Source organism: Panthera tigris (genome assembly GCF_018350195.1).
Source record: "Panthera tigris isolate Pti1 chromosome F3 unlocalized genomic scaffold, P.tigris_Pti1_mat1.1 chrF3_random_Un_scaffold_81, whole genome shotgun sequence".
NCBI classification, from domain to species: Eukaryota; Metazoa; Chordata; class Mammalia; order Carnivora; family Felidae; genus Panthera; species Panthera tigris.
The window spans coordinates 26335-48169 of record NW_024962188.1 but is presented as its reverse complement, the minus strand read 5'-3'; the positions used below and the strand labels follow the sequence as shown (position 1 = coordinate 48169).

Below are 21835 nucleotides of genomic sequence, written 5' to 3'. Positions count from 1 at the left end.
AGATTATTTGCTCTTCTCAGAGCACGTCCCTCAGAGGCAAAGTTCAGAGAGACCTGTCTGTAGGAACAAAGCCGCTGGCTGGCACCATCTCCTTCTCCTGCCCCTCACCACAAACATAAAGCCACCTGCAGGAAGCAGTGCATTGCTAACTCTGGTTACCTAACTTGCTTACACAAAATGCCACCCCCTTGCACTCTGGTGGAACTACCTTTCTCAATCACTCTTGCTTGAGTTCCAGCACAGCTACCCCTCCCCCAGAAGACCAGGACAAATGCCTGCCCACACCACATCTCCCAACCAGAGAGTTTCCCTTGGCCTCAGTTCCAGGAGAGGTGGTGACAGGTCTCATTTCATAAGCAGACCAGAGCACACCTAGTTAAAACTCGCTATGTTCAGGCCAGGGACCAAACACTCACCAGACCAGGCAAGGAGAGCCTCTGCAGACGACTGGCCTGAAGGATAGCATAGCCAGAACACAACAGCAGAACACATGCAGCACACACTGGTGACACTCCCTGAAGTGCTAGACCCTGGGCATTACATGATGTCTTTTTCCTAAGTCCATTACTTTCGGGAGCATGTGACATAACTGGCTTCTCTAACACACAGAAGCTGGCAGATACTTAGATAAAATGAAAAGACAGAGGCATTTATCCCAAATGAAAGGACAGGATAAGGCCATGGCCAGAGACGTAAATGGGACAGATGTAAATAACACGCCTAATGGAGAATTTAAAAACCATGATCATAAGGATGTTCACTGGACTTGAGGAAAGAATGGAAGACATCCAAGAGACCCTTACCACAGACAAAAAAGAGTTGAAGAATCAGAGATGAAGAGTGAAGTAAAAATGAACAACAAGCTGGAAGAAGCAGAGGAACAAATTAATGACCTAGAAGACAAAGTAATGGAACGTAGTGAAGCTGAAGAAACAAAGACGAATTATCCAATGCAAGAATAGACTTAAGGCACTCGGTGACTCCGTCAAATGTAAAAACATTCATATGATAGGAGTCCCAGAAGAAGAAGACAGAGAGAAGGGGACAGATAATTGATTTGAAGACACAATAACTGAAAAATTCCCTAATGTGGAGAAGAAAACAGACATCCAGATCCAGGAGTCACAGAGAACTACCATCAAAATCAATACCCAAGACATGTTGTAATGAAATTTGCAAAATATACTGCTAACATCTTTTTTTTTTTTTTAGTGTTTTGTTTTTTGTTTGTTTTTTTTTTATTTTTTATTTCCATGACAGAACGCAGACACAAGCAGGGGAGGGGCAGAGAGAGAGAGAGAGAGAGAGATTCCCAAGCACTCTCTGTGCTGTCAGTGCAGAGCCCACTGGAGGGCTTAAAGCCACAAACTGCGAGGTCACGACTTGAGCTAAGATCAAGTCATGCTTCACCGACTGAGCCACGCAGGTGCCCCACTGCTACAAATCTTAAAAGCAGCAAAACAAGTCATTCACTTCCAAGGGAAAACCCACAGGGCTAGCAGGAGATTTTTCAACAGAAACTTTGCAAGGCAGAAGGAAATGGCATGATGTATTCAAAGTGCTGAATGAGAAAAATCTGCGGCCAAATATACTCTATCCAGTAAGGATATCATTCATAATAGAATGAGAGATAAAGAATTTCTCAAACAAAAATGGAAGGAGTGTGTGACCACTAAATCAGCCTGTAAGAAATATTATCGGGACTCTGAGTGGAAAGGAGAAATCAAAAGTGACAGTATAAAGGCAGGAAATGTAAAAGCAGTAAAAATGTATATTTCTGTAAAAAAAAAATCGTCAAGGAATGCCCCCAAAAATGATATACAATATAATAGCTTATCAAATCATGGGGCGGAGAAAATAAATTAGCTCTAACTTAAGTGACCATCAACTTAATATAGACTGATACATGCAGAAGAGGTGATATACAAATTAATGCTTATCATATACCAAAACCCACTAATAACCATGCAAAGAAGAAAGAGAAAGAAATCCTGCTTTCAGCCCCACCCAAAGCCTCACTTCCCCTTCCCTTCTGGCAGGTGTGGCTAAGCAGGGTCCCTGTGACCATCCCTCCATGGTGTGAGGATGCCCTCTGGAGGGTCAGTCTCCTCCCACAGGGATGGAAAGGGAGGAGGAATGGGTAAAAGAACAGGGATGCTCCCTGGGGCTGAAAGTCATTCACTCATTCATTTCATTCATTCATTCATTCATTCATTCATTCATTTAAGCTCCTATATGATAGGGAACTCACGGCCTAGTGGAACACGCCACAGCAAACACACTGAAGAAAGAGAAGTGGTGCTCTGCCCAGCCCACAGCAAGGAGCCTCTCTGAACAACGAACGGATGCTGAAGCCGAGAGGCAAAGGATGGGTAGTCGTTAACAAGACAGAGCCTCCATTCCCCCATCTGCAAAAGGGATTATCATGGCACCTCTATCATAGGTTGCTGTCCAGATGCAATGTTAGCTACTAATATTTTTATGGGCAGGCAGGGTGCACACGAGAGGGGCTGCAAGGCCAGAGAAACAGCAGAAGGGGAGGAGGGTCTGTGGGATTTGGGGTGGAGGAAGCTTTTGAAGGGTGACAGAGCTTCAGGGCACATAGGAAGAAGTGAGTGGAACAGACATTCAGGCAGAGGGAACAGCATAAGCAAGGGAATAGAATCTGACGTTTGAGACCCGTCTGGACCATTTCTCAGAGCTCTGTCAGGTTAATGCTTGGGATCCAGTTAGGTCATTCTGTGCAGACAGCCGAAACCAGGCCAAAGTCAAGAGGATCCAGAGCAGAAGTGACGCAGGGTCAGAGGTGCAGAGGTTCCCAGGAAGGGAGGACACCAGTCCTCCTTCCCCTCTGCCCTCCATCTCACCACGGGTTACTTATTCAGAGTGGTCTCTTGTCCTGGCCTCAGCCTGTCGGATGCCTCCCTCTCTCAGCTACAGTATGGCCTGACAGCTCTCCAAGTCTCTGGAGCCTTCTCTCCTTATTCAACCATCATTTATTAAGCACCTACTGAATGCCTGGGTGCTAAAGCTGGCATGGACCAGCTCCCACTGCGAATGGTTAAGCTGTTGGTAGCCTCAAATGGGTCTTGCTGGGAGATTTACACCATGGAAACCTGCCAACGCTGTTTATCAGGTACTTTTTCTCCCAGAGGGCCTGTTGCCAGCACACCATTGCCCCCTGTCCAAGCAACGGACACAGAAAGGCAGGCCCCTGCCTATAGGGACTCACACAAAAGGAAGACGATAGCCTACTGGAGCAGGCTGTGTAGTCTTCCAGGACGCAGGGGTGAACTGGGGGACCCATTCTGGAAAAGGGGGCATAAATGCCCACTAGAAACTGAACCAAGCTGTTCAAATAGCACTAGTGTGCCTCGTTCCCATTTTAGAGGCAAGGAAACAGAGGCACAGAGAGGCAGAGTCACCAGTCCACGTTCACACAGTAAGAAGTGGCAGAGTTGAGATTTGAACCTGGGCCACTGGATCTGGAGTCCTTGCTTTTCACTTCTGCCCTTGACTGTCCCATGGTGCAATTATTGCAATGCCCAGCCCCCCACCCCTGCCCCCCACACACACCCCTAAGCAGCCAGCACAGGGATACGCAAAACCAGGGAGGCCTGACTGGTTTTGCTGCCCAACTAGATTCCATTCTCCTAGGGCTAAGGTCTGTGTCCTCTCCACCCAGCTGCCCATGACAGTGCCCCTGACAGGAAGATATTGTGTTTGTTGGTCTTACTGTCTGAAGAACCTTCTGGAAGGGAGCCCTGGTCCCCCATGTGCAGAGCTAGTGCTGACTAGGAGGAAGGGGTGCATCGTGCAGCATGGAGAACGAAGAGGCTTTGGCCTTGGGGAACACAGCAGGGTCCGTTGAATGCCATGGCTAAGGTGCCCATAGGGGCACAAGGAGGACCACCCCACCCCGGCCACCGCCCACTGCTTCTCTCTTCTTCCAGAATAGCATGAGCACACGGACTTGCAGTGCCCCCAGCCCTGACTTCCCTGGGTCACATCCAGCCCTCACAGGATCCTCATCGCCACAAGGTAAAGTGAGCCTGGCCCATCAGCTGACATCAATGCCCCCGTTTTCCAGGTAAATATACTGGCACAGCGGCCAAGGATTTCCTGAGGCCTTCTCAGGTGCTGGGCTCCCTACACTCATCACCTCATAAAGACTTCTCCACAACCCTGTGGAGGAGTCTCCCCGTTTGACAGATGTGGACACTGAGACTCAGAAAGCAGACTTGCTTGGGGTGGTCCAGCCACCGGCAGATGTGGGCCAAGCAGCCCTGACCACAGCAGGGACCCTGGGCAGACTCCAGAGGGGCTGCTGAGCCAGATGGCAGCACTGCCGCCCCATCAGCTCCTCGCTGTCAGGTCAGGACTGGTGTCCCAGGAGTGGCAAGGAGTGCTATGGGGATGGGGCAGTGCCAGTCCTGGGGGGCAATGGAGGGGTCTCTCTGGGGTAGTATTCCTGCCCACAGGCCTTCTAGGGAGTCTTCCAGAGCCAGGAGAGTCACCTGACCTCCAGCTACTAGGGCTGGCTGAGACCCACCTCTGCTTCTCATGGCACTCCAGCTCAGGTGCCACCATTCTGACTTACATCCAAGCTCCCCTCCCCAACCCAGCTTCCAGAACACACTATTTGCAGATATTGATAGAGCCCTCCTCCAGCCAGGTTCCCTTCCCCACCCTGGGCAGTGCAGTGAAAAGCACATGAGCCTGGATGCGCCCCCCCCCCCCGCCCCAACCTCAAGGAAAGGACTAGGGGTGCTCTCCCCATGCCCCTCCGCCTGGTCCAGACAAGCAGTCACAGTCCCAGCCTCCGCACCCGCCCTGTTCCAGGACCCCACTGGAGGCTTGGGAAGTGGGGGGCACAGCTCACAAAGAGCCTTTTGAGCCCAGCGCCTAGGGGAGGCCCCTGCCCAGGCCTAGGGAGGGGATCTAAGGCATGAGGCTTTGCCCTCCAGGGCCTGGGAAAGGTCCTGGGGCCAGCCTGGTTGGGGGAGGGGGCGTCAGAGCCCAGTAGACTCCCTGGAATCCCGCCCCCACATCCTTGTCTCTATGCCCCCAACCCCTGGTCCTGGGGCTCCCATTCCCTCCCATAGGGTGACGCTCAGGGAGGGAGGGGGCTGTGGGAGCCCTGAGGGCTTGGCGGGGTAGGGGTTGGGCCAGGAGCCCAGAGATGGAGGCGGAAGGCCAGGAGTGCGGGGATGGAGGGGCTGCGGCTAGGGTTACCCTGGACGCCAGGGTCAACTCACCCATCTCCAGCCTGGTCTCAGCAGCGGAGGCAACAGCAGCAGCGTCGGCGATGGCTGCGCGGCCCTCGAGGCCCCAGCGGGGAGATACTGGCGTCTGCTACAGCCTCTCACCCCATCTCGAGCTCCTGCAGAGTCTGGGGCGAGCGCAGGGCATCGCAGGCATCCCGAACCAGCGCCTGGCCCACATCCCCCTCTCACGCCCCCACCTCCACACTTTCCTGCGGTCCAGGCACGGCCGCCAGGCTGCACCCTGGGACGCAGTGCGGGGGCGGGTGCCCCCGGAAGGGGCGTGTGGGACGAGAGGGGTGCGAAGGCGAGGCCTGAGCGCGGCAAGCAGAGGTGCCAGCTCCCGCCTGGCACGGAGGCTCCGGACCCCGCCCCACCCCCCCACCGGAGACCCCTCCCCTCCTTTCGCAGTGCCCAGCTGGGCCTGGAGGGGACATCGGAGCCCAATAGTCTCCCTGGCATCCAGCCCCCACCTCCCTGTCTCGACGCCCCCAACCCCTGGCCCGGGGCTCCCGCTCATGCCCCTAGGGTCACTCTCAGGGAGGGAGGGGGCTGTGAGAGCCCTGAATGCTGGGGGTGGGGGGTTGTGCCTGGAGCGCGGAGATGGAGGCAGCGGGCCAGGAATGCTTAGATGGAGGGGCTGCGGCTCGGGTCACCCGGGCACCAGGGTCAACTCACCCATCTCCAGCCTGTTCTCAGCAGCGCAGGCAACAGCAGCGGCGGCGGCGGCGGCAGCGATGGCTGCGCGGCCCTTGAGGCCCCGGCGGGCAGATGCTGGCGTCTGCTGCAGCCTCTCACCCCATTTCGGGCTCTGGTGGAGGCTGAGGCACGCGCCCGGCATCGCGGACCTTGCGGCCCAGCGCCTGGCCCACATCCCTGCCTCACGCCCCCACCTCCACCCCTTCCGCCTCCAGTCAAGGCCGCCAGGGTGCACCCTGGGACGCGGCGCGGGGGAGGGCCCCCCCACGGGAAGGGTGTGTGGGGCGAGAGGGGTGTCAAGGGGAGGCCGAGCTAGGCGAGAAGAGGTGTTGGCTCCCGCCAGGCTCCCCGGCTCCGGACCCCATCCCATTCCCCCACCAGAGCCCCCTGCCCTTTGCTCGCAGTTCCCCTGTAGGCCTGGGAGGGGGGGCGTCGGAGCCCAATAGTCTCCCTGGCATCCGGCCCTCACCTCTCTGTCTCCACGCCCCCATCCCCCGGGCCCGGGGCTCCCACTCCTGCCCCAAGGGTCACGCTCAGGGAGGGAGTGGGCTGTGGGAGCCCTGACGCCGTGGGAGGGTGGTTGTGCCGGGAGCGCAGAGATGGAGGCGGAGGGCCAGTAGGAGGGCGTGGATGGTGGGGCTGAGAAGCGGGTTCCCTGGGATGCCAGGGTCAACTCACCTATCTCCAGCCTGGTCTCAGCAGCGCAGGCAACAGCGGCGGTGGCGGCGGCGGCGATGGTTGCGCGGACCTCGAGGCCCCCGTGGGGAGATGCTGGCGTCTGCTGCAGCCTCTGACCCCATCCCGGGCTCGGGCGGAGGCTGAGGCATGCGCCCGGCATCGCGGGCATCGCGGCCCCGCGCCCGGCCCATAGCCCCGCGTCCCAGCCCCACCTCCACCCCTTCCCGCAGTCCAGGCACGGCGGCCAGGCTGCACACTGGGACGCGGCGCGGGGAAGGGGCCACCTGGGACGGGCGTATGTGGCGAGAGGGGTGCCAAAGGCAGGCCGGAGCGCGGCGAGCAGAGGTGCCAGCTCCCGCCTGGCTTGGCAGCTCCGGACCCTGCCCCACCACCCACCGGAGGCCCCCCCACCTCCGTTCACAGTGCCCCGCTGGGCCTGGGCGTGGGAGTGGGAGCCCAATAGTCTCCCTGGCATCCGGTCCCCACCTCCCTGTATCGAAGCCCCCAACCCCGGGCCCGGGGTTCCCGCTCCCGCCCCTAGGGTCATGCTCAGGGAGGGTGGGGGCTGTGGGAGCCCTGAAGACGTGAGGGGAGGGGGGTTGTGTCGGCAGCGCGGAGTTCAAGGCGGAGGGCTAGGAGTGCGTGGATGGAGGGGCTGTGGCGCGGGTCCCCCGGGACGCCAATGTCAACTCACCCATCTCCAGCCTGGTCTCAGCAGCGGAGGCAACAGCGGCGGCGGCGGCGGCGGCGGCGGCGGCAGCGGCATTGGCTCCGCGGCTCCCGGAGCCCCAGGCTGGGAGATGGTGGCTTCCGCCGCAGTCTCTCGTCCCATCCCGAGATCCGGTGGCGGCTGCAGCGGGCTCCAGGCTTCGCGGGCGTCGCGGCCCCGGGCCCGGCCCCTATCCCCGCCTCACGCCCCACCTCCACCCCTTCCCGCGGTCCAGGCACGGCCACCTGGCTGCACCCTGGGCTGCGGCGCGGGGAAGGGGCCCCTCGGGAGGCGCGCGTGGGGCGAGAAGGGTGCCAAGGCGAGACCCGAGCGTGGCGAGCAGAGGTGCTGGCTCCCGCTAGTTTCCGCGGCTTTGGACCCCGCCCCACCCCCCACCGGAGCCCCCTCCTCTCTGTTCGCTGCGCCGCGCTGGGCCTGGGGTGGGGGGGTGGGGGGCGTCGGAGCGTTGGTTACCGTTGACAGTTAGGCCTCTGTGCGCATGCGCAGTGGTTGCCTCTTCTGAAGTGCGCAAGCGCGCTTGTGTCTGGCGGTATTGCTTGTTGCCGGTTACCGAGAAGTGGCAGCTACCCAAACGCGGATCCTCACTGCTGGGGTGTTGTGGCCAGGCGGGTTTGGCCTGTCTCCGGCGCTAGTGTTGGGCTCGGGAGTTAGTGGAAAGGGAGGGCGGGGTGAAGTCTCTGTGGAGCCCGCAGGCTTCACAATGAAGAGGAATTGGGGGTTCGGGAGGGAGAAGGGCATGTCGCCCTTGGGCTCCGCTTCTGGCTTGCAGAGGCAGGGCAGGGGCGTTGGGCAGAAGAACAATGGAATTGACAACTTGCTGCTGGGTTACCATGTCCAAGACAGAGATCTCAGAAAGATCCACAAGGCTGCCTGTGTGGGCAACGCAGCTCAAGTGCAACAGATTCTGTTCTTGGGGGAAAATGGCGTGGATGATAGAGACAAGATGAACAGGTAATAGGGGCTTGGAGGCTGGCAGGGAGGAGGCGGGACGGACCTGGGAGAAGAGCATACCTGGCCTAGCTCTACCTGTGCATCCGAGCCCTCCCTCGGGGAGCTGGGTTCTCTTCCCTCCTGAGGTCCCGCTGCCCCTCGGTCGTGGGAACCCTATGTGGTCTAGCACCAGGCCGACAGCGTGAGCGGCAAAAACAGAGTCTTCAGCTGCCCTGGCACGTACCCGGTAATTCCTGAATAGACCACTTGACTCTCAAGTTTGACGTGATTTACCCAAATTTCAATAGTAATACACACGAAATTAAGTGTCGGCAGCATGTTGTTTTTAATGGACTCATTTTCATACTATAACATCATAGAAAAGCGCATAATGGGAGAAATAATTCCTGTAATCAACTTCTGGGCTAGAAATTCTTGGGACAAAATCCAGTATCCAGTTTATGTCTGTGTACACTTAGGTATGTATGCTATTTCCTGAGGGACCTTGGAAGGACATTTTCAAGTGGAAGATGGCTCTGAATAGGAGGACTCCTTTTTCTCAAAATGTGTACCCTTCCTGTATTTGTCAGTGTTAGGTAAAGCAAATGAAAGCATCCTGGTTTTAAGAATTTTGAGCTACACATGCTCTTCTTGTGATGTCATTAAGGAAATTTTTGGACTCACTATCTTGTACATCTGAAAGTGATAGAACACTGTATGTTAACAAACTGGAATTAACCTAAGAACTTATGTTTTTGTATAGGAGGTAGATTTGCCCTTCCAGATATCAAAATGTACCTGAAATTTCCACAAATTATTCATTTACAAACAGCTGAAAAGACCGATAAAGGAGTGGTGCAGAGTAGAACATGACCAACGCTCAAATATACATAAGACTTTTGAATTTGATACTGGTGACATTTCATATTAGTAGGAAAAGGTGAATTATTCATAAGTAGTGGAGAAACAGCCGATTTGGAGAAAACTTGTTAGAATTTTATCTCCCTAAAATAAGTTCCAGATGGGATATCAATTTAAAAATTGTAATATGCAAAATAAGAAAAGTGACAGAAAAAAATCCCACAAATGCCTATTTACCCATCCTAAGAATGACTTGAAAAGCAAGACTTTTGGGGGGTGCCTGGGTGGCTCAGTCAGTTAAGCCTCTGACTCTTGATTTCGGCTCAGGTCATAATCTCAGGTGTTCATGGGTTCAAGCCCTTCGACGGGCTCCCTGCTGTCAATGTGGAGCATGCTTGGGATTCTGTGTTGCTTCTCTCTCTCTCTCTCTCTCTCTCTCTCTCTCTCTCTCTCTCTCTATTTCTGTCTCAAAAAAGAAAAAATTGGGGCCCCTGGATGGCTCAGTTGGTTAAGCTGTCTGACTTTGCCCCAGGTCATGATCCCGTGCTTTGTGGGTTCGAGCCCCGCTTCAGGCTCTGTGCTGACAGCTCAGATTCTGTGTCTCCCTCTCTCTCTGCCCCTCCCTTGCTTGCACACTGTGTCTCTGTCTCCCAAAAATAAATAAATATTAAAAAATATTTTTTTAAATCAAGAATTCTGGAGATTGATTTAGCAACATAAAAAACTAAAAGCCTCCATCAGAAAATAATATTATTAAAATAAAAGACAATGCACTTGCAAATATTTACAACATATTTGTATCAGACAACAGAATCTATCTTCGTTTTACAGGAAAGTCTTTGAAATCAAAACGAACAAAAACCTGTAATTTGAAATCGTGCAAAGTATTTCTTTGCATATCTACAAGGGACCAGTGGACATAGGGAAATATACTGTCCCTGGGAAAAAAGAAATTTAAGTGAAAAAGGGACTGAAATACAGTTTTCCGTCTACAACCTTTGTGAAAATAGAGTGATGGTGCTTATACTGCCGCTTAAAGTTTAAGTTGTTTTCGACTTTCCAATAGACAATTTGGTGTAAGTACCACATTTAAAAAATATGTATTCCTTTTACCCATCAATTTTATTTCTACTAAAATATCTTTAGGAAATCACTAGAGATAAATGGCATACATTTTGCTTTTCTCAGCACTATTTAAAATAGCAATGTATTAAGAAGAACTCGTATAATGGCTTTTATAAGTAAATGTCATTACATCCATAAGATGGATATGTGATCATTGAAAGTGGCATAGATAATAGATATACACAGAGATGCAGAGCTGTGCTTTAGTTGATCATTAAGTAAGAACAAAAATCAGTGTGATCATAGGTACACACAAGCAGACTACGGTTTTATGTTAAGCCCAAAAATGCACAAAATGTGATGACATTTGTTATTTCTGAGCCTTTGTATTTACATGCATTTTTCTTTGCCTTCAAAGAAAATCTGTGCTTTCTACATGAAAAGGTGTATAAAGGTCCTATTAAAAGTTTATTATCAACAGAAAGGGTTTATTGTCGTTGAAGTAATCCTGGAGAAGAGCAAGGATATAGATCTTATATACATAAAAACAATTTCTCACTTTGTGTTAAAAAATATTTTTGGATGTAAAATAAGAAAAGTGAGTTAATTAAAATGTTTTTTGAGCATTGGCATATTTGGACAACTTTTGGCCTCTTCAGAAGTAAAGGGAGTATTTTTATTTGCACTTGTAGATTTTATTATGCATATATTATACATATGTTTTCTGTTATAGGTAGCTTTATTACGTGTAATAGGTAAATGATTTATATTAATCATGAAAATAAAATATATTAGTTGTGTCCTTGTGAAAAAAATAAGACCTAGCAAATATAAGTGATTATTTACTGTTTCAGAAGTATGCTTTCCTTTATATACCTTTTCTTTAAAAATATTGAACTCTCCAAATGTATTTATCCACTCTTTCCATCCATTTATTTATCACCTAGAACCTGCACATATATTATAGAGCGGAAATACTCTACCCAAGATCCTTTTGTTCTCAAAGACTTCATTTTGCACAGTATGAGTAAGATGAGGAATTTTATTTATTTATTTTCTAAAGATTTTATTTTTTTAAGTTTATTTATTTTTTGAGAGGGATGGGGTGGGGATGGGGGTGGGGGGAATGGAAGGACAGAGAGAGAATCCCAAGAAGGCCCCGTGCTGAAAGCAGGAACTTTTCCAATACACTTTTCAAAGAGTCCCAGCACGGGGCTTGAGCCAGTGAACATGAGATCATGACTTGAGCCCAGATCAAGAGCTGCAAGCTTAACAGACTGAGCCACCCAGGTGCCCCAGCTTTTATCTTGTTTACTTTATGTTTTAGGTGTTATTTATTGTTGAGGGTGAAAGCATGAGCAGGGGGAGGGGGAAAGGGAGAGGAGGGACAGAGCATCTAAAGCAGGCTCTGCACCAAATTTTATTTTTAAGTAATCTCTATACCCATCGTGGGGCTCAAATTTACAACCCTGAGATCAAGGTCCTATGCTCTACTGACTGAGCCGGCAAGGCACCCCTAAGATGAGAAATTTTACATTGAAGTATTAGGACTTAATCTCAATGGGAAGTTTTCCTCCTTCCTTTCAAAGTTTCTGAAGATAGGAAATTGTAAAAGATAACCTTTACCTGACCTTCTGAAATTTATGAGAGTAGTAACTACTAATATCGATCACTGGAAATACTTGATTTTTGTACAATCTGTAGACCTCAATATTTAATAAAATGAGCTGTTCCTAGTCATTGGAATCCTGAGTTTCCTGTGGCTTAAACTTTCTTGAGAAGCAAAGTAAGAAGTTCTTAAAAATGTTTTCCTTTTGCTAATTTAGTCCTCTTTTCCTATAATGCTTTTCAGAACTAAAATTTATTTAAGTGCCAATCATATGACTAGAACTGCAATAGACCTATTGTATATACCCTCATTTCACATAATGGAAGGCACCAAGATTCTATGGTGTCCCACTATTTTATATACCAATTATTTTTTTAAAGTCCTGCCATTTTCAGTTGGAAGACATTTTGAGTTATAAATTGCATTCCAATGTCAGAGATATTAAAATGTGACAAAATGAGCATGTTAGAATCATTGAAATGCAGTATTCTTGCTAATCCTTAAAACATGTCTGCAAATTAGGTGTAATTGTATCAAGGTACCTAATTGAAGTGTTGTCTATGTAAAGCAGTAGTAATGGTAAAAATTATATTATCCAACAACTATTGAGATGTTATTTGTGCTAGGAAGTGTTCTAAATACTTGCATAGATCCTCATTTAAGCATCACAACGAGGTCTTGTGAGATAACTACTCAGTATTTTATTTTATTTTATTTCATTTCATTTCATTTTATTATTATTATTTTTTTTTTTTACTGATCTCTACACCTACTGTGGGGCTTCAAACTCACGACCCTGAGATCAAGAGTTACATGCTCTTCAGACTGAGCTAGCCAGGTGACACAAGACAACTACTATTTTTATCCCCTTTTGTTGAGGACATTGAGGATAAGTCTAAGCAATAACTAGTGAGTGACAGAGTTAAACTAGGATTCAAACCCAAGTGGAGCTGAATCCCGAGGTCATGCTCTTTGTCTTCAAACAGGCTGCTCTTTTATTAGCGTGATGAGTAATCACTACTAAATATTGTACTTTCTCCAGAGGAAAACTGAATCTTTGTTTTGGAGGCATAGGAATAACATGCTACTTAATGTTTACAATTTCCTGAATTAACTGCAAGTTTTGAGACAGTGCACTATCATTTCCTAAAAACTCCTCTCACTTTTTTAGGACTGCTCTCCATTTGGCCTGTGCCTATGGCCATCCAGAAGTGGTGACCCTCCTAGTAGAGAGGAAATGTCATCTTAACCTCTGTGATCATGAAAACAGGACAGCTCTCATGAAGGTATGTAGTACCAGCTATATCTGCCTGAGATAGATTTGATGTCATTACTTAGAATGAAAATGAAGTTATTGACTTGAAACAAAACGAATTGGTGAAACCTGTGGCATGCTTACTTTAAATTCTCAGAATTTACACTCTGTTCTTGGCATATCACTGACAGGCTGTACAGTGCCAGGAAGAGAAATGTGTAAACATACTATTGGAAAATGGTGCCGATCCAAATATTAGGGATGTGAGTGGCAACACTGCTCTCCACTATGCGGCCTTTGGTGATAATATATCCATAATAGAGAAGCTGCTGCTATACAATGCGAATACTGAAGCAAGAAATAAGGTAAATAACTGATTTATACATTATTTGAAATTTTATATATATACATGAATATGTTAGCCTCAAAATGTTTTATTTCACACACACACACACACACACACACACACACACACACTCACTCACTGAATTCTATACATCAGGCCCTGTCATCATGGAAATAACTCCAATGCCAAGTCAGAGAGGGCTAGAAAAAGGTAGTGCCCACAGAAAGGGCAAAGTTGTATCTCCCAGCCACCCTTCCACCCCAGAAAGAAAATGTTTCCATTAATGCCTACAAGTGGATGGTAGTCTCAGAGCCCATAAAGGACTAAAGGTCTAGAGGGGAGTGAGGTGATGATGGAGGCTGGGTGCAATGCAGGGGCTTAGGCAAGGGGTGCTGCTGGGGATAGGTGGGAGGAGGAATGGAGACCCAGACCCAGCAGGGAGAGCTTGGATGTGTGCAAGCAGAAGGAGAAAGCAGCAGGTTGTAGGTGCTAGGCACTGCAGGCCCCGGTGCTCTGAAGATGAGGGCATTGGGGTCAGGTCACGTCTTGACATCCAGCAAAGACATCTACTTGTGTTGGTAGCCACTCGGCCAGCCATGTACCATGTTGGGGTGTCCCACTTCAGAGAGTAGCTCCTGCTCAACCTTGTGTAGCTCCTCAGCAGGGTTGTAGCTGTACATGGGGAGTAGATGATGGCCACACTTGCTGGCCCACCTTCCTTTTCTTTGACATGCATTACCTTTCATTGCTGAAGCCCCTAGAGGAACACCCTTGGTTGACACGGGCAGGGTCAATTTTACGTATTTGGAAGTTCAAGGATTCCCTGAATGAAAATATTTGGCAATAACTTATTTATCTAAGATTTCTTCTTTCTTTCTTTCTTTCTTTCTTTCTTTCTTTCTTTCTTTCTTTCTTCCTTCTTCCTTCCTTCCTTCCTTCCTTCCTTCCTTCCTTCCTTTCTTCCTTCCTTCTTAATATTTTTTATTTATTTTTGAGAGAGACAGAGACAGAGACAGAACAAGAGGGGGAGAGGGGCAGAGAGAGAGAGGGAGACACAGAATCTGAAGCAGGCTCCAGGCTCCCAGCTGTCAGCACAGAGCCCAATGCAGGGCATGAACTCATGAGCCATGAGATTAAGACCTGAGCCGAAGTTGGATGCTCTACCAACTGAGCCACCTAGGCACCCCTAAGATTTCATTTTAAATGAGGATACTTCTAAAGAAACAGAGAATACTGCTTTGTTTTATGTATTTATGGCAAATATTTATGAAAACAATATATTTGTTAAAGGTAAAACTTATTTTGTTTTCAAATATTTTTCCCATCCAATTTTTTTTATTAGTGAAAAACAACACAGGAAAGCAAAATTTGCCCTAGGCTTTGTCTTAAAACTCAAAGAAAACAAATGCATTTTACAATAAAAAATATTGCTGCTGTTGACAAGTTTCTATTTGATAAAAAAGTGATTTATAAAAATGGGATTTATCTTTTATTGGCCAAGTCTTAAGAGATAAAAGGGGAAAGGAGGGAGCAGTCAGAACTAAGTGGGCCAATTTGGAAATTTGACAAGTGAGAAAAAATAACAAGAAGAGGTTGTTTGTTTTATTATTTTTCCCCTTCAGTTTATATGTTTAGTCAAGGAGTCTTCAATTTTTGAGGGGAATAGTTGTTACTTAGGGAAAGAGTGAGTTGCAAACCTGCCTAGAGACCAAGTGTAGGAGGACTCAGAGGAAATCAGATTGGCAGTGAACAGGTGGTTGATTATGTGGGCAAGGAGAAGAAAAACAAATAATTAACTGTCATATAATCCTATTCTGGCAGAAACACCCACTTAGGTAAGAGTCTAAACTCTGCTCTGAAATCTAGAATATCTTGATGGGAAGTAAGAAGTTTAAAAGTAATGAAATCAAGTTGCATTTTGACTTTACATTTAGTCCCTGTTCTACCTCTGCTCAGGGAAATTAAATGCAGTTTTGATAAGTCATTCTTTTGGCTAAATCTTCAAATGATAGAGGGAGTTGGCCACATAGATGAGACTGATGTGATAGTCTGCTGCATCAGCTCTCAGCTAGAATTGTGGTGGTGAATCCCTGTGCCCTGGGGAGGTTTCAATTTTTTTTAAACAAGCCTAAACTCTCCCCTGAAGAGTTTGAGTAAGTCTAGTAACATGTATACATAGACATGGATATTTAGAAATATTTTTTTTGAGACTGTTCTACAACTCTTGGTTAAGAACTACTGGGGTGTGTGGGTGGCTCAGTCGGTTAAGCGTCTGACTTCAGGCTCAGGTCATCATCTCACAGTTCACAAGTTCTAGCCCCGTGTTGGGCTCTGTGCTGACAGCTTAGACAGAGCCTGGAGCCTGGTTCATATTCTGTAGTCGCCCTCTCTTTTTGCCCCTCCCCTGCTCATGCTCTTTCTCTCTCTTCCACAAAAAGTGGACATTTAAAAAAAAATTTTAAAAAGCTAACTACTGAATGGAGGGGTACCCAGGTTGTTCAGTTGATTAAGCGTCCGACTTCCACTCAGGTTGTGATCTCATGGTTTGTGAGTTCGAGCCCCACATTGGGCTCTGCACTGATGATGCAGAGACACATGAGAGTCTCTCTCCCTGCCCCTACCCACTCGCTCACGCTTGCTCTCTCTCTCTCTCTCTCGCTCATATTCATAGCCATTTGGTTATTACAAGCAGTGTTTTCCTGATTGCAATAGGAGAAAATCTTGAATCTTCTTTATTAGTTGAAGCTATGTGACCGACTGTCTTATGATGTCTGTTAAATTCATATAGCCCTGACATAATCCAAATGGTAGTTTTAAACATGGAAATGTAGTTAGTGACAATACAGTTGGGAATTGTTTTCAGAATTTAGTTTCAGCATAGTTGTGAACTAATTTGTCTATTTGATTAACAGTCTGGGAGAATTAAACACAGATAGATTGCAGTTTTAATAAGCATTGGAAAAATTCTTAAGGTGGGTGTTACAAGTCTTTTTGTTGTGATTCTTTTAGACAGAGAGAGCGTGAGTGGGGGAGAAGGGCAGAGGGAGAGAGGGAGAATCTCAAGCAGGCTCCAAGCTCAGTGCCAAGCTTGATGCAGGACTCAGTCCCACAACTCTGGGATCATGACCTGAGCTGAAGTCAAGCGTCAGATGCTCAACTGACTAAGCCACCCAGGCTCCCCTCTTATGAGTCTTAATAGCAATTTTTATTACATGTTGGGGCCTAAATTTTTGGTAAAACGTGATACTGATACTTCAGGAAAGATTTACATACAAATATATGCTTTATGCACAACCAAAATACCCGTGGGCTATTGACTAAATTTGGCCCCTGGATGTGTTTCGTTTCCTCCATAAATTGAGTCAACATTTAAAATTATGACACTCATGCAGAAATATGGATTTCAGACTTTTCTTATAGAATCATACCTGGTACTTTGAGCCCATACTACTGTTTGGTATGCATTCCAGTGGCTGACTGTTTATATGAGTTATGTGTGTCTCCAGTTTGCTACTGTCCCCACTTAGGTTCTTCACTTACTCAAGTCACCTACTTTGCCTCCATAAGCATTGCGTTTACAATTACTGTTTTATGATATATATATATATATATATATATATATATATATCCACACACACAAACACACACACACACACATATATATATATATATATATGTATATATATATATATATATATATATGTGTGTATATATATATATATATATATATATATATATATATTAGACTGTGCTAATCAGATCTCTTTTGGACACCAAGAAACCTTGGTAATTTTTTTTAAAGTTAATTTTGACAGAGAGAGAGAATCCCTAGGAGGCACTGGGTTTGAACTCATGAATCATGAGACCATGACTTGAGCCAAAGTCAAGAGTCAGATGCTTAACTGACTGAGCTACCCAGGTGCCTCTGTTTTATGGTCTATTTTGATAAATATTTCAAGGTTTTCAAGGCAATCCATATTAATTCATAATATATATTTTGTATTTTATGTTAATGTCTTCGGAATAGGATTGAATTTTCCAAGTTAAACTTTCTAAGTTGTTTTTGTATTGTATTCATTTTTTTAACGTTTATTGATTTTTGAAGGAGAGAGCACATGCATGAGTGGGGGAGGGGCAGAGAGAAAGGGAGACACAGAATCCCAAGCAGGCTCCAGGCTGAGCTGTCAGCATAGAGCCCAATGCAGGGCTTGAACTTACAAACCATGACATCATGACCTGAACCAAAGTCAGCCTTTTAACTGACTGAGCCACCCAGGTGCCCCATAAGTTAGTTTGAAAACAAGACACTTTTTCCTTCTGTGTACTATAAATAATCGTATTCCTGGGGTGCCTGGGTGGCTCAGTCGGTTGAGCGTCTGACTTCGGCTCAGGTCATGATCTCGCTGTCTGTGAGTTTGAGCCCTGGGTGGGGCTCTGTGCTGACAGCTCAGAGACTGTAGCCTGCTTCGGATTCTGTGTCTCCCTCTCTCTCTGCCCCTTGCCCACTCAGGCTCTGTCTCTCTCTGTCAAAACTAAATAACATTAAAAGAAACAACATTTGAATAATCGTATTCCTATTGGAATATTTGCAAACCGTATTAGATTAATCATGGTTACAGTTGAATAGGTTATGCCTATTGCAGCAATAGTCTCTTTCTTCTCAGCATTGTTCCCTAAAAATGCAAATAATGTAGTCACTTTCATTATGCTAAAAATGATCTGTATAAATCAGTGTTTGAATTTTTATTGATAAGCCATTACATTTTTATTTCCAATTTATAGTTTGCCTAAAATATAAAGTAAGTAGCTATTCCAGTGGAAACTGGAATACAACTAGAATACAAACAATTTTTTTAGAAGTAGATACGTATTAGGGTCCCAGGATTATTATAATTGACAATAAAATTTCATATGGAGCTTCCTAACAGTTAAGATAAAAATTTAGCATTTTATAATAGGAGAAAGCCCATGGGCTATTTAATATTAAGTAATCAAAGTTCATTTGAAGCTTAACTCTTGGAGTTCTGAGCCCATCTCCTTAGTGACCCATTTGGAGCAGCGATGCCTTATGTTGACATCTCGGATGTCAGTGGATCCTGATACCACTGACAGAAGACAAGCAAGTTTGTATAACTTGGGGAAAAGCTTCACCTTTATCGGAAATCTCTCCAAACTATATCCCGGAAACTCTGATTCCTCAAATGTGAATGTTTGCCACAAAAAGGATTGTCAAATGGGGACTGAGAAGATTTAAATGTACTTCTGTAATGCCAGACATATAATGCAGTTTTATAATATTTCTCAAACATAGATGATCATGAAATCTTTCCATTGGGACATAGTACTTACCTTCTGGCAAAGTAGGTATTCTTTGGAAGATAATTTAAGAAACACTACTCCAGAGATCATCATTTAGGTTATTAATTCAGTAAAAGTACTTAAAGCATATACTGCTGTGTTTTGGAGTTTGGAGATACAGAGATAAGAAATAGCCCCTGCTCTCAAGAAGCTCTTGGTTTAGATAGGGAACAATAACTACAGTATACCATGATAAGTACTGTGATAGAAGCAACGATCTTGGAACCAGTGAGTGTTTGAAGTGAGTTTGGGAGAATGACTTCATATGATCTGTTGAAGAAGGTGGAGAAGGGCTATTTTATTAAAAACAATTTTTAATGTGTATTTCTTTTTGAGAGAGAGACAGAGAGACAGAATCTGGAACAGGCTCCAGGCTGTGCGCTGCCAGCATAGAGCACAATGCAGGGATTGAACTCACAAACCCTGAGCTCATGACCTGAGCTGCAGTTGGTCACTTAACCAACTGAGCCACCCAGGTGCCCCAGTGGAGGAGGGCTATTTTAAAGAGAAGCAGCAGCAGGTGAAAGCACAGTGGTGGGAAGGAAGAGGCCATTTTTTATTTACTTTTTGTATTATATGTTTCAGTTTAGAGGATCTTTTGTATGTTTTAAAATTCCATATGGAAAGGTGTAATTTTGTAAATTCTAAATTGTTTTTGCTCTTTTACAGGATAACATCACACCACTTCTAGTTGCCGTAAATGAAAACAAACAGCAAATAGTGGAAGTTCTGGTAGAAAAGGCAACAAATATACATGCAGAGGATAAATTAAAAAGGTGCAGTAGTTTTCTTTTCAACCTTTGTATGGTTCTACAGGGGTAATAATTATTCAAGTCAGGAAGATTAACTTCAGAAGAAGAAGATTAATTTATAATTATATAGTGAAAAATGTCAACACATCACCAGTTAGGTAGAAAGCAATTATTCTGACTGGGCAACATGAAGAACAGGGTATAGCAGAATTCATATTCCTTGATGATGTTGACTCATGTCATTTGCAGTGTTTATTTTTAAGTAGGTTCCATGTTCGGCGTGGAGTCCAGTGCTGGGCCTAAACTCATGACTCTGAGATCAAGACCCGAGCTGAGGTCAAGAGTCTGATGCTTAAACAACTGAGTCACCCAGTTGCTCAGTTTTTTGTTTGTTTGTTTGTTTTTTTGTTTTTTTTTTCTGCCACATGATTTTGTATTAATTAAAGGGATTTCATTTTAGTTTTATAAAATGTGGACTCTCAGCTCTTAATTTACTTAATGGCACAATATTGGCCTTCTTAACCCTTTTATGGTATTTTTTAAATTTCTACTTCATAGAGGGACCTGGGTGGCTCAGTTGGTTAAGCATCCAACTTTGGCTCAGGTGATCATCTCATGGTTCGTGGGTTGAACCCCACATCAGGCTCTGTGCTGACAGTGCAGAGCCTGCTTCGGATTCTCAATCTCTCTCTCTCTCTCTCTCTCTCTGTCTCTCTCTGTCTCTCTCTCTCTCTCTCTCTCTCTCTCTCTCAGTGTCTCTGCCTCTTGCCCACACTCTGGTGTGCACTCACTCTCTTTCTCAAAATAAATCGTAAATAAACTTAAAAAAAAAAAGAATTTCTACTTCATATACATTTTCCTTCAAAGATGTTTATTGGGGTGCCTGGGTGTCTCAGTTGGTTAAGTCTATGACTTTGGCTGTGGACATGATGTCATGGTTCGTGGGTTCGAGCCCCACGCCGGGCTCTGTGCTGACAGCTCGGAGCCTGGAGCTGCTTTGGATTCTGTGTATACCGCTCTCTCTCCCTCTCCTTGCTTGAGCTCTGTCTCTCAAAAGCAAATAAATGTTAAAAAAAAGATGCATATTAAACATAGAGTTGTTGTGTCTTTTGGATGACACTTTTCTTTAAATTGCTTTTTTTTCCTTTTTGAGTAATACTGATGTCGTTAGGTGATCTCTAAATGATGATTAATTACTATTACCAAGTCTCATCAGGTTTTATCCTTTTTCATGTACAGTATATGTATTTTTGATTTTATTTTCAATTGGTAGGAGTAGAAAGATGAAAAATAACTTTAACCATATAGACTTTTCCTTTAATGAGGATAAGTTATAGGTGGGTGATAAAGAAGGAAGAGCTGTGCTTTAGATTCACACAAGACTAGGTTGATTCATAGCTTTCCTACTGGCTAGGTGTTGTGACCTTGGGAGTGTTACGTATCATCACTAAATATGTTTCCTGATATAAAAAGGAGGATAATAATATATCCTTCAAGGGTGGTTGTGCGTAAATCATATTTTATATACATAGCATTTAATTTAGTGCCTACCATATGCTTATCAGCATCGTTAACTATAATTATGCCTGTTTTGTTAGGATTTGCATTAAAATATTATCATTTCAAGCCTGCAGATAGTTTTTATACTTGCTTGACCTCTAGATGGCTTTGAAGTGCACTGTATCAGATTAAGGAAAACGTGGGGAATTATTTTTTTTAAATCTTTACCTATTCAGATAAGTGACCTAGCATAGTTTTTTGTTTATCAAAGGACATTAAATTAGCAACTCTATAATACATTACCCAGGTGGGACAAGAAGCTTCCTTTTTGTCCCTTCATTTTAGTCTTGGAGATCATTTACATAGATGAACACTGAAACATGTAAATGGTCGATTCTGAACAGATAGGCAAGATATTAACCTGATAAAGTATATCAAATCAGCTGTTTAAATAACTCTAAATTCCTAAGAGTGAAGTTATCTCTGTTATTTTAGAACAGCCTTCATGCTTGCTGTAAATTATGACTCAACAAATGTAGTCAGGCTTCTTCTTCAGCAAGGTATTGACCCCTTTCCTCAAGATGTATATGGATGGGCTGCAGATGAATATGCTTATATTAAGGGTTTTAATCTGTAAGTGTTTGTACTAAAATGCTAGTTATTACTAAACTGAGGTTTAAAATAATTTAACTGTTAACTTCGTATGTAACAGATGGGATTTCGTAGTTTGGTCAGGCAGTTTTGGAATGGCAGTCGGTTAGTCCACAACATTAGCCAGAAATCAAGCA

At 45.7% G+C, this 21835-nt stretch overlaps 2 protein-coding genes across 10 annotated transcripts in view; one reads left to right on the top strand and one right to left on the bottom strand.

Annotated features, from left to right (window-relative positions):
• The window catches only part of LOC122236316 (myb-related transcription factor, partner of profilin-like), a 43191-nt gene extending 35432 nt beyond the window's left edge, over nucleotides 1–7759 (bottom strand). For 3 of the 9 annotated variants that reach the window (XM_042977180.1, XM_042977179.1, XM_042977182.1), the window contains exons 1-2: nucleotides 5943–7329; nucleotides 5259–5392 (exon numbers count right to left, since the gene is read on the bottom strand). In XM_042977180.1, the coding sequence (XP_042833114.1) occupies nucleotides 5259–5392; nucleotides 5943–7188 (1380 nt within the window). In that variant the 5' untranslated portion in view covers nucleotides 7189–7329. The other 6 variants (XM_042977177.1, XM_042977178.1, XM_042977185.1 and 3 more) reach the window with 5 other exon arrangements.
• Nucleotides 7760–7870: 111 nt separating this feature from the next.
• LOC122236320 (ankyrin repeat domain-containing protein 26-like) overlaps nucleotides 7871–21835 on the top strand; it is a gene marked incomplete at its 3' end in the record, with an annotated part of 31527 nt that continues 17562 nt past the window's right edge. The window contains exons 1-4 of the mRNA XM_042977187.1: nucleotides 7871–8322; nucleotides 13008–13122; nucleotides 13283–13456; nucleotides 19465–19571. Coding sequence (XP_042833121.1) covers nucleotides 8072–8322; nucleotides 13008–13122; nucleotides 13283–13456; nucleotides 19465–19571 — 647 coding nt within the window. The remainder of the gene's footprint in view (nucleotides 8323–13007; nucleotides 13123–13282; nucleotides 13457–19464; nucleotides 19572–21835) is intronic.